This window comes from Lissotriton vulgaris, chromosome 6, assembly GCF_964263255.1.
Source record: "Lissotriton vulgaris chromosome 6, aLisVul1.2, whole genome shotgun sequence".
NCBI lineage: Eukaryota > Metazoa > Chordata > Amphibia > Caudata > Salamandridae > Lissotriton > Lissotriton vulgaris.
Window position 1 is genome coordinate 502,701,479 of NC_141694.1, and position 16,047 is coordinate 502,717,525.

Genomic DNA, 16,047 nt, shown 5'->3' on the forward strand with positions numbered 1-16,047 from the left:
AACGGTGATGGATTAAACCCAGATCTTTTGACTGGGTGTGAGTGTTTGATTTATTCAGATGCTCCGTCCATCACCACCCCCTTTTGTACCCCTAACTTTAAAATCTGCATGGCTTTCCATGGCGGCGGCTGACACTGCCACCATATTAAACCCTTTTGCGGCAGACGGTCTTCCCGTCCACTGTGGTACCCCCTGCCATACTAAAATGGCGGGGGAAATGGGTGACGGGCAGGGAAGAGTGTAGGGCGGATCACCAACGCCATGGGGGCAGTGGCGATCTGCTCTGAATCCTAATGGACCCCATGGTTACTACTTTTGGCAAATTCACAAACATTGGCAGTAGTGCGCTTGGAACTTTGCGCTACTCACAAGTTTCAAGATATTTCCTCATCGCATGCACCTTATCATTGCATATTCCTCCTCATGAGTAAAATGTTTTCCATGCAAAGAAACCCTTTTCCCTATGCCTGCTCACATTTTGCGGCTGTTCCGTTACATTCCCTCCCTTGAAGGCAGGGCCGGACTGGGAACACAAACCAGCCCTGGCCATACAGCTGGTCCGGCCCCGGGAGGGGTTGGGGGATTAGGTGCTAGTGAGAGGCACGGATTTTCCGCTTTAGCACTGCTGCTGCTTTTGTTACAGGAGGCCAATATTGCAGCACTGCTGAAAAACCATCCCACACCACTCCAAAACTGGCCCCCACCCTTCCGGCCCACCTGGAAAACACCTGGTTCCCATAACGGCCAGTCCTGCCTTGCTTGAAGGGGATATACTTCAGACCTTTACTAGAGCAAATCTCAGAGTAATATCTAGGGTGGGACAGTGTGAACAAGAGCTTGTGAACCACTGACCTGGCCAGTGTGACTGCTCTATCCTCGTGCGGCTCCACCACTAAGTGCTGCCCTCTGAGCTCTGTTGCAGGATGTTCAAGGCCCTTCTCCACCCGCACGCTCCTGCTTGCGCCTCATCCCTTTTGTGGGCCTTTTCCTTTTTCCTTTGTTCTGTCCTTCTGTCACTTTTCACCTTTTCACTTCTCACGCTAACCTTCATTTTCCTTCGTTCCAGCAGTTTCAAATTATATCTGAACACGTGTCATCCATTTCTTAAATTTACCTATGATACGAACAAAGGAAACAGGCCAGTCCTAGATCTGGAAATCAAGAGCAAAGATAATCTGCTTATTGTGAGCCTATACTGGAAACTCATGGAACAGAACACACTCTTACAACACAGAAGTTTCCACCCCTGTGCTCTAAAAGATGGACTTCACATGACCATTTCCTTAGACTACGTTGGAACTGCACTCAAAAAGAAGATTTTTTCGGTGAGGGTTCTATTAGTGGCAAATTAAGAGAAAGAGGGTACTCTAAGAGACCTAAGAGACTAGTCAAAACCTCTATGAAAAGAGCTTGGTACAGCCAGGGAGAAGAAATACTCAAACCAAAACAAGGGACCCTGTGTAATAAAATCATTTGTGTCACCACTTTCTGTCTACCCAGTACAAGAATTGTTAAAATGATCAAGCGACACTGGCTAACCTTGAATTCTATGAGTATATTCAAGGAACTATTGAAAGATGTATTGCCTTTCAATATACTACCAATACCAAAGAATTCATACAAGGAAACATAAAGATATCTCTTCAACAACATACAAATTGTTCCTGTTCCAATGTAATTTATTGCATTTTGTGCCCATGCAACGTAATGCCTGCAGATTGCTCCGGGGGCAAGAGGGAGCACGGACCACATTGCCCAGCAACCCCAGCAGCAGGAGGACTTCCACTGCTTCAATGTCATGCCTGGAGGCGCTGAAAAGCCGCGCCTGGCTCCCGCAGCGTGGGATGCCTGCAGATTTCCTCGGGGGCAAGAGGGAGCCCGGACCACATCGTGCAGCAGCCCCAGCGGCAGGAGGGCCGCCACTGCTTCACCGTCACACCTGTAGTCGCTGAAAAGTCATGCCTGACTCCCGCAGCACAGGACTCCTGCAGATTGCTCCGGGGGCAAGAGGGAGCACGGAGCACATCGCCCAGCAGTCCCAGTGATAGGAGGGCCGCCACTGCTTTACTGTTGCACCAGGAGGTGCTGAAAAGGCACGCCTGACTCCTGCATCATGGGGCGCACGTGGGCCTGCCTGGGCCATGCCCAGGCAAAGCCCAGGCCAAGGGCGGCCCTGTCTGTTCCCGTCCGCGGCTTGATGAGGCTGGGCTAGGCCTATTCTCTTGGCCGCATACCCTGGGTTATGGCTGGGTTTGAATAAAAGCTTGCACCAACGGCCCCCAACACTAGCCAACTGGAGGGGACAACCTAGGAATCCAGGAAGTCAGGTCACAGACCCACCTGTGATTATGTTTTTCAGTTTGTTAGTCATTTTGTGGACTGAGGAATCTTGTGTGGACCTTAAGCAAAATTGAACAAATCACTCCTAGGCACCTTGTTACCTTCCTTGTGTTTTGTAGGCTATTGGATTCTTTGTTGTTAGGTTGTTGTTGGGCTATGTCCAATCGAGCATAATGGGAAAAAGGAAGGCTCAGCTCGTGACTCATACTGGTCAGCTGTGCCGCACTATTAATACATTTCTGGCAGAGGTAGTGGGTACCATCAACAAGGAGATAGTTCGGGCGGAGAGGTGGCTCTCACTAGACCCGGGGTGTTCAGGACTAGGTGCACCGTCTACCTTGTCAAGGACCCCCGTGGCCCAGGTCCTGCCTGCCCCTTCCCCTGCTTCAATCTTGGCACCCGTGGAGTCATCCTCACCCAAACTTTTAGCCCCGAGGCTTGAGCCTCCCCCTGTCCCGAACATCCCATCCCAGGACCCGGTGAGCTCTCCTGTTCCTAAACAGAAACGGAAGGCAAAGAAGATCTTGGAAGCTCCTGTGATTACACTCCATGGTCAGGCGAACGCTGCTAATGGGTTGCGTTATGGAGGAATTGTTGATTTATCTGGCACCAGCTCTACATAACATTATGGCAACTCTAACAGATCTTTTATCTCTGCTTTTGATCAGATTGGATAAACTGGAGCTAACATCAAGGGATTTGGCTAGCAATATGGACACTTTTTTGATTTCAGTGGAAAAACATCCACCTTCTCAAGTGCCCCTCATAAGCTGTCACCAATCCTTCTATTATTCCATTGAGTAACAGTGGTGCCCCTCACTTTAACGGCCCCCTAAAGCCCAAGTGTGTTATGGCCCAACATACAGTGCTAGGATCCGGTGGCCCTGGTGGTGCTCTTAGCGCTACATGGTACAATAGGGCCTTAGGCCACGAAGACACTCCTCATACAGGGGTGCAATTATCTGAGGCTCCACTGTCCCCTGTGATTGACCTTCCCCCAGCATGTGCTCCATATTCTGTTTTTTTCAAGGGGTGCCTGGTCTACTGGCTTGTAAAGAAGAATCCATGTCCAACTAATCAATAAAGTTTCCCATTGGTTGGCTTGGCACTCTGGGTATATTGTGTGGAGGAGAGGAAGCAGGGCAACGCGGTACCAGACCGGAGCGGGCCATGAAGGTAAGTTACATTTTTTACCCCCCCCGCACAACTCCCTACCCTTGCGACACCCCCACCCGAGAGTCATGCCTGTCAAGACTGAGCTTCACTGAAGGTGTGGCTATTCCAGGACTATAATAAATAACAGCATCTAACAATACAGCATGAGTAAATACCATGTGTGAAAATAAAGAAACCATTGTGGATGCATAGAGATCTCTTTGATGACGTCAATGGAAGTTTGTATGTTAATTATGTCATCTGGGAAGACGCTGTGTAGTTGCCTTGCTAGTCAAAACTGCTTCTTACCTTTCCCTTCCTGGAGAGATCTACAAGAGACTTTTATAGAAATAAAGAAAGAGCAGAAATGTATACATCAAAAATAATGTTATAGTGTAAGCAGTCTAGGGTGTCAGGCGCTACTGCACCTTCAAAATACCATACTGGAGTTTAGAAGGTGAACGAGTTATCTTGCCATATTTGGTGTGGATTCAGTAACGGAGGTCAAAAGTCAGCCATGTCTTCTGAAAATGTACTGTTTATTCTTTAAAGTTATTGGTGTTCTCTTTTCCTCCCCTGGCTGCAAATGGGGAGGATTTTGTAATGCTAATCAAATGACAATCTTGTTGAGGTACAGGGGGTGCGAAAGGAAAGGTTGTAGGATTTAAAACATTTTCTAACATACAACACAATATAAAGGTTTGTACATGAACTGTACAAATATTTTAAAATATAGCAGCAGCAAGCAAAGCAAAAATGAGGCACTTGGTTGGGAAGTGTAGTGAAAAAAAAGATTGTATTTGATCAAAACAAATCAATAAACTTTACGTGTGGTGTGCAAAGGCTAAATGTTTGCTGAAACCACATTTCCACACAATGTTTTGAGTTATATTGATATAGCAGTAACACCTTTTGTCTGATGCAAATTTAGTGGTCATTTCAAGAGGCCACTTTAGTGGAAAATCTATGGGAATACCCTAACTCACCATGCTTAAGTCATATATTTGCGACAATGTGCGCCTACACGTCCCACGGGACACATACTACACCCATATCACTCTCCTGCTGAATGGTCATTGTGCATTTACCACACTTTGTCCTTCTGTGACACATTGATTTTTCACAGTCCTTTGGACTATAGTCTGGTCCACTGGGATTATGTGATTATGTAGCTGTGGGGATTTTTCTGAAAAATTATAGATTTGCCTCATTTGCCACATAATCCATTATCTGCAGCATAATCTGCAGATTTCATAAAAAAATAGTTTCTAGACCAAACTAATCAAAAGTTACTAAAAACGCTGCAATGTGTTATCACATACCGGAGGGCCCTTCACTAAGGTTGACTGGTCGTCTTTTTATTGCTTATTTGTATTTGTGTATTTGGGTGTCAAAGTGTTATTAATGAGGTGAAACCTTTGCCCAGCAAATGTTAACATGTTTCAAAATGAAAAGAAAAAGGTAATACTGACACAAAATGTGCAGCATTACGGCTCACAATTTGCATTTTCCTGCTGCATGATTTAGTCAACCCTACCGCATTTTTTGCCCCCCCCTATTTTTAGTGACCCCGACAATTGTGATGTAACATTGATGTCAGCACTCCCACTCTGAAAATGTATTCCAGCACCATTGTAAACAGGACGCATATTACCTCAGCAGTTACACTTGTTAGTCCAAAGCCAAGTTCTTCACTAATAACAAAGGCACTGGCGAACCAGGTGGTGATACTTTTCGGCACCGTTGCTTGTAGGTTGGCATTTTTTCCAAAGCTAGACAATAAAAAGAAAGGCCTTTAAGAAGGATTTCAAAGTTTAACTCGTTATAAACACATATCAATAAAGCTCTGAGTTTGTTACTTAGATTCAATTAACATCAGCAAATCCTGCGATAGTCAATACTTACAGCCAGATTCATGAAGGTAAAATCGGCTCGCAAAGGGCAAGATTCTGTGAATCTGGCCTTTTGCGGGCGCTTTTATTGCATTTGGGATTCATCATCCCAAATGTAATATTCGCAAAATCTGAAATCGCTAAATTGCGATGAATTGCATTTAAGGAATCTCTATTTGAGATTCCTTAAATGCAATTCATGAACCATTTCAGAATTCCCAATTCGCAATTTTTGGCCGCTATTTACCGCGATGTCTGACTTCATGGTAAATAGCGAAAACTTAGAAAAATGCACTTTAGTGCATTTTTCTAAGTTTGATGTTACACACACACATGTCCTTTGGACATGTGTGTGCGCAACACCAGTGTAAATCACCATTTCAGGGGTGCTACAGGGTGTCTGTACAACCCGACTCACCTTATTAACCTATCCTTTGGCGAGACAAGATACGCGCCCAATTTGAATTTTATTATGTTTTTGACTTCTTTTCTCTAATCTCTTTCTGAAAAAAGCTTGTGGTGCTGGGGGAAGTAAGCTAAATGGTTGTCACACAGCGCATTTTATGTGTGACATCCTTATACAGTTCTGGATTTTAATAAACAGTACTTAGTATGCTTGTATTTATGAATCCATACTGCTAATGGGAAAAGCAATACTACTAATCAGAGGGAAATAGCTGCAGGCTTCAAAGCTATGGCTGGCAGAAGGTGGGTACATGGCATGGGGAAATATGGGGAACTGAGTTGGTCATATTTAAGACCTTTCGCTCTGAATCCTTGGTAGATTTGGTTGGTTTATCATATAACAAAAAATATTGCTGCCTGAAAATGCAGTTGGGTGTGAGAAAAACTCAGTCACATGTGAATTTGCCGCTGAAAAGGACAGTAGAGTTGGGTCAATCGGTGACACGCAAGACATCCAAACACGTAACTGTATTAGTGCCACGGCTGAGCATTACTTTCTGAAAATAAAGTATGCAATCAGTTTGACAAACTAAACCCATGGTTTGAAATTCTAAGATTCATCACCTAAAAATAAATGTTGCTCTCAATTAAAATTATAAATGGAGAAATACATTCTCACATATTTTCAAATGTATTTGTGCTTGCACGTAAAACGTCGAAATGCAAACAGACTTATTAAGAAGGTCAAAACGACTTTTCTACTTCAGAAACTGTTTTTGTATTTGTAAATGACTTGCAAATAACTAAAATACACAAAGCTTTTCATGTGGGTGACCCTACAACCAGGCGTAAGGGGTAGGGTAGAGTGCGCTGCAGGTTGGTAATGCCTTGTAAGTACCCAATAACTTGTATGTCTCCATGTGGCATCCTGGGATATTTTGTATCATGGGCTCTAGGCCCACCAAGACAAGTGGTAAAGTATTTTTATTAGGAGATCAGTGGTAATGCTGGGTGGCACACAATTTGTGGTTCCTTGCAAATTCTGTAACTTTCCCTCACAGAAAAACATGTGTTTCAACCAAAGTTTGAAGGTTGCATGAACTTTTTGGTTACATAAACAAAATAAAACCTAGTAAGATCCACACAGGTCACACCACCCTGAACTTCCTCAGGTGTCTCATTTTTAGGAACACCTGAGTTTTCGTAGGTATCCCGAAATGCCCGCTAAGCTTAGGGCCAAAACCCACATCTACCCACATTGAAAAACAAAAGGGTTAGTTATGAGTAGAAGCATTTGAGCATCCAATGTTGCGATGTTAGGTTTTCCCTGTGGTGGGGGTTAGGCCCACCCACACAGGTTGGGTAGATATTGTATTCTGAGATCAGTGGTAAATCCTGGTTGATAAGTAAACTGTGGATCCCCACAGATGCCAGACCTTTCCCTCATGAACATTTGAGGTTTTTTCCAAAGTTTGGGGTTCGCAAGTCCAAATTCATGGGACCCTTTCAAATCATACCATCTGGACTGCCCTGAGTGTATAGTGTACAGAAACGCCTGGGTTTGGTAGGTTTTCCTGGGGGGCAGCACAGCCCGGGCCAAGATTCCACCATTTCGTACATCAACAAATAGTGTTGTTTTTGTCCCAGAGTTTCTTATATCTCCACTTTGTGTTTTGGGGCATTTTTGACCACAAGTGCTAGGCCCAGCCACACAGGTGACATACCTTTTGTAATGAAAGAAGTGTGGGAACACTAGGTGGTAGACATTTTGTGGATCCCTCCAAATTCCTAAACTTTCTCACTGGAATATGAGAAAAGGCAAGTTTTTGGCCAACGTTTTTGCAACGCCTTAAGGGTATGAAAACATCATGGGGTCCACACAAATCACACCACCCTAAAATCTCCTGTGTGTCTAGTTTTCAAAAAATGTCTAGGTTTGGTAGACTTTCATGTGAGACGGCTAATCTTGGGCCCAGATTAAGCAGATATCCACAGTGTTAAAAAACATTGATTTTGCTTGGTGAAATGTGATATCAACAGAGTGTATTTTGGGCTGTTTTGTATCTCAGGTGCTAGGCTCAACCACACAAGTAGGGTGCCGTTTTCAACTCGGGAGACGTGTGGCAACACAGAATAGTAGACCATGTGTTATTACCCATTGGATTTCTCTGCATGTTTGGCTCCTAAATGTAAGGCAGTTTGCAAGAAAAGCATTTTGCAAAATGCCAACTGAATAACATGATAGTAGGGTTAACCCCACATTCAGAGGTTTACAAATAACAAAGGTCATAAGCTCATTACCTTGTGCACATTTCATGGATACATTGGTTTCCTTCACACCAATTTTTCATTCATTAGATTGTACTATATAAATAGCTACAAGGTCGGTACATGATGATAAATGATTAAAAGCTCTCATATGCTTGTGGAAAACCTACAAACGTTACATATTCTTGTGAACCGAAGGGTTCTGTAGATCACAATCATTACAAGAAAAATGACAGATGAAAACATTGTTACCAATTGCAATTTTGTTATCGATTCTTTATTTCAACAATTAATTTCTATAAAAATCTTTCATGGATATACACAAATGATAAGATGTTGACTTCAGAGTTTTGCCTAAATTTCAGAAATGTATAGGTTATAGGGTCACTCATAGTGTTCAAGCTGGTTTCTGCCAGAAACATCACGCAGGATGAAAACACAAAACATAGGGAAAATGGACTACCTCTTAGAAAATGCAAAATCTCTTGTAAAAAATGTTCTTAGAAGTAGCTTTGCTTGTTCATGAAAGCTGAGAAGATGGTTATCTTAGCACAGAAAACTTTTTATGGATTCAATTTTTTGAACAAAGCATAAACTTGTATAAACAACACGTTTTCCCCCACTTCCCCTCCAGAAATGAAATGTAGGTATATTTTGACTATCTTCTCTGTACTCTACAAGGGAATGTACAAACCATAGTTCTATTGGAATCCCCAGGATGTTGGAAAAAAATAGGATGTACACATTTAGCATTGATCCCTTATGTGGAAATAAAATTATGAAGGCGCAAGAAAGAAGTATCCTAAATGTAAGCAAGCATCAGCACAGCCAATAGTTCTTGCCTATGCAAGAGCTATTTGCTTTGCCAATTTGTTTTAGCCATGTTGTACACCAGTGTGGCTGCTGTTCAGCATAGCTCAATGTTAATGGGGTAAAGGAGAGTGGCGTGGAATGGAGTATCGTAGAGTGGAGAGTTTTGGAGTGGTGTGGATTTGCGTACAGTGGTGTAGAGTAGAGTTGAGTGTCATGGAGTGGAGTGTCATGGAGTGTTGTGCAGTGGAGCAGAGTGTTGTAAAGTGTCGTGGAGGGAGTAGAGTCTCAGAGTGTCGTAGAGGGTGTGGTATTGAGTGTCGTGGAGTGGTGTTGAGCAGAGTGGAGTAGAGTGTTTTACAGTTGATTGGTGTAGAGCACAGTAGATTGTCGTAGAGTAGAGTGGAGTAGAGTAGAGTAGAGTAGGAGAGTAAAAAGGGCATAGTGGGGAGTAGAGTGTTGTAGAGTGGGGTGGCTTATGGTAGAGTGGAGTGGCATAGAGTAGAGTAGTGCAGGAGAGTGAAATGGCATTGAGTGGAGTAGAGTGTTATAGAATCGAGTGGCTTAGAGAAGAGTGGAGTGGCACAGAGTGTCATAGTGAAGTGGCATGGAGTTGAGTAGAGTGGAATAGTGTGTTGTAGAATACAGTGGAGTAAAGTGGCATGGAGTGGCAAAGAGAGAGTTGCGTAAGCGCATATAGTTAAGTGTTGTTGTAGAGTGACATAGAGTGGAGTATAATGTTATAGAGTGGAATACAGTTTAATGGAGTAGAGCCTCATAGAATGGAGTATCAGAGAATGGAGTGCTGCAGAGAGGTGTAGAGTAGATTGCAGTGGAGTAGAGTACAGTGGCATAGAATGCGGTGGTGCAGAGTAGATTGTTTCAGAGTAGAGTCAAGTGGCATAGAGTGGAGTGGTGCAGAGTGGATTGGAGTGGTGCAGGGTAGAGTGGAGTGGTGTGTCATAGAGTGGCATAGGGTGCAGTGGCATAGAGTAGAGTGGTGTAGAGAGCAGTGGTGCTGAATTTATTACAGTGGCGTGGAGTGATGCAGAGTGTAGTTGCATAGAGTGCTTTGGTGTGGTGTACAGTAGAGTGGAATGCAGTTGAGTTGTGCAGTGGCGTATGGTGCAGTGCAGCCTTTCTTGCAGAGTAGAGTGTTGTAGCGTGCAGTGATGTATTGTTAAGTGGCATAGAAAGTTGCAGTGTAGAGCGTAGTGAAGTAGAGTGCAGTGGTGCAGAGTAGTTACTGTAGAGTGCATTGGTTTTGAGTAAAGTGGCGTCGAGTGCAATGGTAAGAGTGTAATGGTTTAAAGTACAGTGGTGTAGAGCGTAGTGGAATAGACTAGAGCGGTGTAGAGTAGGGAGGCATTGAGTGGTGCAGTGTAGAGTCCAGGGCAGAGTGCAGTGGTGCAGAGTGGCATACAGTGCAGTGGTGAAGAGTGTAGTGGGATATAATAGATTGTTCAGACTAGAGTGAAGAGGCATCAAGAGTAGTGGTGCAGAGTAGAGTTGAGTGGTTCAGATTAGAGTGCAGGGGCATAGAGTAGTGGTGTGCAGTGCAGAGGCGTAGACTAGAGTGTTGCAGAGTCGAGTAGAGTGGAGTGCGCAGAATGGAGTAGAGTGTTGTAGAGTGCAGTGGCTTAGAGTAAATTGTTTAAGAGTAGAGTGGAGTGATGCAGGGTAGAGTGAAGTGGTGAAGTGTAGAGGACAGTGGCATAGAGTAGTGGTGTAGGGTGCATTGGCATAGAGTGCAGCGCTGCAGCGGTTTAGAGTGGAATGGTGCAGAGTAGAGTGGAGAGCCTGGACTGGAGTGGTGTAGATGATGAAGAGTGCAGTGGGGAATAGAGAATGTGAAAGAGTGCACTGGCACAGAGTAGTGTGATGCTGAGTAGAAAGGCATTGAGTGAAGTTGCGTAGAGTGCAGTGTCATAGAGTGCAGTGGTACACAGTATCTTAGAGTGGCATAACATGTGGTGGTGTAGACTGTAGTGGCGTAGAGTGCTTTGGCGCAGAGTGCATTAGAGATGTGATGTGTGGAGGAGAGTGGCGCAGAGTAGAGTGGCACAGAATAGAGTGGTGCAGAGTAGAGTGTTGCAGTGGTGCAGAATGCAATAGAGCAGGGTAGCCTGGTGCAGAGTAGAGTGAAGTAGAGTTGAGTGGCAGAGAGTTCAGTGTTGCATAGTGGAGTGTTAAAGAGTGGAGTATTGAAGAGTGCAGAGGTGTAGAGCTGAGTGGCGTAGAGTGCATTGATGTAGAGTGCAGTGGTGTAGAGTGGTGCAGAGTAAAGTGACATAGAGTACAATGGTGTCGAGTAAAGTGGCGGAGAGTGCAGTGGTGTAGAGTAGAGTGTTGTAGAGTAGAGTATAGTGGTTTACAGTGCAGTAGTGCAGAGTAGATTGGCGTAGAGAGAAGTGCATAGAATGTATTGGTTTTAAGTAAAGTGGTGTAGATTGGATTGGCGACCCTTGACCCTGCTCCAGGCAGGTCGCTCTCCATGCCGCACAGCACCACCTGTGTGTCGCTGACCCATAGCCAGTTGCTGACGCTAATCTGTGGGATCGTGTCCCGTGGCTGTGCTGCTTGATAGTTTTTTCAATATTGCACTGTTGTGTATTTAACCTTTCCTTTTCCTGGTAACTGTCTGCACTCTGCTTGTGATTGTATTCTTTTGTGGCTGTTCCCCGCCTTTTTTGTGCCCTTTTTCTGTCCGCTTGCCCCGCTCGCTTTGCCCTCAGTATCCCCGCTGCTGCATCCCCTGCGGCTCCACACACCTCGTCGCCCATTTGCCTCGCCGTTCCAGCCTCCCAGCTGCTCCTCCCTCCCACCTCCCCTTATATGGTGGCCGCTGCGCAGCTGTGCCTAAGGCAAGCCCATCTGTGCCAGTCCGCGCCTGGACCAGCGCCAGAACACCTGCCCCCGCGAGCGCCATGACACCCGACTCCGCTATGATGGCAGCACCCTCCATGCACTCAACACCGGACGAGAACACAACTGCTTCCAGGCCTCCCCAAGGCGCACCCAAGACTCTTCTCCTGCCAGAACTGCAGCTTCACCAGCACCAGAGTCGTCAATACGCCTACCAGGACAGGACTCAACCACCTCTGTTGCATACTCCTGAACACCCGCTCCGCAAGCAAACACGCCGACGAAATCTGAGACCTGCTCGACACATCCTCCCCGGACGTCGCCTTCCTGACAGAAACCTGGTTGAACAACTCCTCAGCACCAGACATCGCCAAAGCCATTCCGGACAGCTACAAGATCACCCACAGAGACCATAATCCACAAGTCCACCCTCAAGGTCTCTACCAACTCCGATGACACCCTCAGCACAGCTGAACCCCTGCACATTCAGATCCACACCGATCCCAACACCACCCTCAGAGAAACTCTGATCTACAGACCCCCCAGACCCTGGCCACAGTTCAGCAACTCCATTGCCGACTTCATCAGCATGCACGTCCTCCCCTCCATGGACTACATCCTCCTAGGAGACCTGAACTTCCACCTCGATAACAACAAAGACACCAACTCCATTACCCTGTTTGACAACCTCGGACTAAGACAGCTCGTAATGACGCCCACCCACTCTACCACCCACTCTACCACCACACGCTGGATCCCATCTTCTCTGCAAGCTCCCATGTCTCCTTCAACCACACCTCCGAACTCCACTGGACTGACCACCGCTGCATGCACTTCACCTTCTGGAAACCCACCACGCACCACCGCACCCAACAGATCCCCCGCTGCTGCTGGAACAAAATCACTGAAGACCAGCTAACCACCACCCTCACCCGGAGCCCACCCCCGACCCCACTGACCCTGACTCCGCCCCCAGCAACCTCAGATGCTGAATCAACAACTGCACCAACACCCTCGCCAGTCAAGAATCCCTCCAGCAGATGCACCAACAGGAACGTCAGCTGGTTCACCCCGGACCTCCAGAACTCCAAACAGAAAATGCCAAAAATCATAGAAGAAATGATGCCACGAACAGACACTGGAGAACCAAGCAGCCTACAAGAACGCCATGCAGCAACACCATCATCTCATCAGATCTGTCAAAACGACCACCTTCAAGGACCGCCTCGACAACAACGCACACAACAGCAAAGAGCTCTTCAACATTGTGAAGGAACTCTCCAACCCCAGCATCAACACCAACGACATTCCACCATCGCAAGACCTGTGCAACTCCCTTGCCCCCTCCACCGCAAGATCGCAGACATCCACAACAGCTTTGACAAACAGACGACCATGGCATCTGACGACACCCGGACCTCAGGGCCACCACCCACAGTGACCCCCTGCTCTCATGGACAAACATCAACAACGACAACAGTATCAAAATCATGAACACTATCCACTCCAGCTCCCTGTCAGACCCATGCCCTCACCACATCTTTAACAAAGCCAGCGCCACCATCGCAACCCACCTCCGCAAGGCCATCAACATCTCCTTCGAGACCGCAACCTTCCCAGAGAGCTGGAAGCATGCCAAAATCAACGCCCTGCTCAAGAAACCCAAGGCAGACCCAAGGGACCTCAAGAACTTCCGGCCCATCTCCCTGCTCCCATTCCCGGTGAAGGTCATCAAGAAGACCGTCAACAAACAGCTGACCAACTACCTCGAGGAGAACAACATCCTGGACCCATCTCAGTCCGGTTTCCGCAGCAACTACAGCATCGAAACAGCCCTCTTCGCTCCCACTGATGACATCAGGGCCCTGCTGAACAATGGCAAGTCCGCGGCCCTCATCCTCCTGGACCTCTCAGCCGCTTTCGACACAGTCTGCCACCGGACCCTACGCACTCGCCTCCACGACGCAGGAATCCATGGCAAAGTACTGGACTGGACCACCTCCTTCCTCTCCGACAGAACCCAGAGAGTCCGCCTCCCCCTTCCGAACCCAACCCTCCAAGATCATCTGTGGCATACCCCAAGGATCATCCCTCAGCCCGACTCTGTTCAACATCTACACGGCCCGCTCGCCCGCGTCGCCAGACTGCACGACATCAACATCATCTCCTACGCCGACGACAAACAGCTGATCCTCTCCCTCACTAAAAACCCTCTCACCGCCAAAACGAACCTCCATGAAGGAATGAAAGTCGTCGCCAAATGGATGAAGAACAGCCATCTGAAACTGAACTCTGACAAGACAAGGTCCCCATACTCAGCTCCACCCCCTCAACCTGGGACGTCTCCCGGTGGCCGACTGTGCTGGGTGCATCTCCGACACCCACTGACCATGCACGCAACCTGGAATTCATCCTCGACTCAACACTCTCCATGACCAAGCAAATCAACGCCATCTCATCCTCTGCGTCAACACCCTCCGCATGCTCCGAAAGATCTACAGGTGGATCCCCACTGACACAAGAAAAACGGTCACCCAGGCCCTTGTCAGCAGCAGCCTGGACTACGGAAATGACCTCTACCCTGGAGCCCCGGCCAAACTACTGAAACGACTGAAACACATACAGAACGCCTCCACACGCCTGATCCTCGACATCCCTCGCCACAACCACATCACACCCCACCTGAGACACCTGCACTGGCTTCCCATCAACAAGAGGAACACCTTCAAGCTCCTCACCCACGCACTCAAGGAAGGCACTCCACAACACCGGACCAACCTACCTCAAAAGACGTCTCACCTTCTACAACCCAAATCGCCAGCTCCGCTCCACCAACCTCACCCTCACCACCGTCCCCCGCATCCGAAGAAGGACCACCGGCGGCTGATCGTTCTCCTACCTCTCCGCCAAGTCCTGGAACACCCTCCCCATCCTCCTGCAGCAGACCAAAGACCTTCTGAGGTCTTGAGGCTACTCAAGACCTGGCTGTTCTAGCAGTAGCAGCACCACCTGCCCCCCAACACCTTGAGACCCTTACTGGTGAGTAGCGTGCTCTACAATTGATTGATTGATTGATTGATTGATTGAGTACAGGGATTTAGAGCGCAGATGTGTAGAATAGGGTGGTGTGGGGTGGCATGGGGTAGGTTTCAGTGGCGTGGAGTGGAGTGGCATAGAGTATATTGGTGCAGAGTGGAATAGAGTCATGTAGAGTGCAGAGTAAATTGTTTCAGAGTGGAGTGCAGTGGCAAAGAGTGCAGTGACAGAGTGCAGTGTTGTGGAGTCCAGTGTCATAGAATGCAGTGTCATAGAGTGCAGCGGTGCAGAGTAGATTACAGTGGCTTTGAGAGGCTTGGTTAAGAGTGGCACAAAAAGGAGCAATGCAGAGTAGACTGGTGTAGATTGCATTGATGTACAGTACATTGGCATAGTGTAGAGTGGTGCAGAGTAGAGTGCAGTGGCATAAACTGCAGTGTTACAGAGTAGAGTAGAGTACAGTGAAGTGAAGTGGAACAGAGTAGAGTGGTGCAGAGTGCAGTGGGGCGGTGCAGGGTAGAGTGCAGTACCATAGAGTGGGGTGATGCTAAGTGTCATGGAGTAGAGTGCATTGGCATAGAGTGGTGTGGAGTTGTTCAAAGTAGAGTGCAGTGGTGTACAGTTAAGTTGCAGAAAGTGCAGTGTTGCAGAGTACAATGTCATAGAGTGCAATGATGTATAGTAGAGTAGTGTAAAGTACATTGTCATGGAGTTCAGAGGCAAAGAACGGTGCACAGTAGACTTGCGTAGAGTACAATAGTGCATTGGTGTACAGTGCAGTGGTGCAGAGCAGGATGCAGTGGCATAGAGTAGAGTGGCGCAGTGTGGTCTAGGGTGGTGCGCAGAGGAGTGCCACAGAGTGGAGTTGCAAAGATTTCAGTGGCATTGAGGGCAGTGGCACTGACTGCATCGGCGTACAGTAGATTGTTTCAGAGTAGAGGGGAGTGGGGCGCCAGAGGCGGCTCCTCCACTAAGGCAGAGAAGCGTAGCCCGACTGCACAAAAAGGAAAAAGGAAATGACAATAACACATCATTATTGTCTTTTTTTTTTCCTATTGCATGCAGTCAGTGGCCTATTTCCAGTGTGGGACTGACCAGGGGAGTAGTGGTTTGCCCTCTTGGTCTGACCAAACAGCCTGATTAGGATCACGCACATGAGCCTGTTCCAGTCGGAGCGCCGCTCTACGGCACTCAGACCAATCAAAACACTGCATTGCAGCGTTGTTATTGGCTTAAGGGAGCCTGTGTGATGAGTGATTCCTGCTGCTGGCCAGAC

The 16,047-nt window shown here is 47.1% G+C and overlaps 1 protein-coding gene across 1 annotated transcript in view; it reads right to left on the minus strand.

Annotated features, from left to right (window-relative positions):
• Positions 1–16,047, minus strand: part of LOC147707494 (CD109 antigen-like) — a 502,391-nt gene that overhangs the window by 159,764 nt on the left and 326,580 nt on the right. The window contains exon 19 of the mRNA XM_086926510.1: positions 5,150–5,267. Coding sequence (XP_086782636.1) covers positions 5,150–5,267 — 118 coding nt within the window. The remainder of the gene's footprint in view (positions 1–5,149; positions 5,268–16,047) is intronic.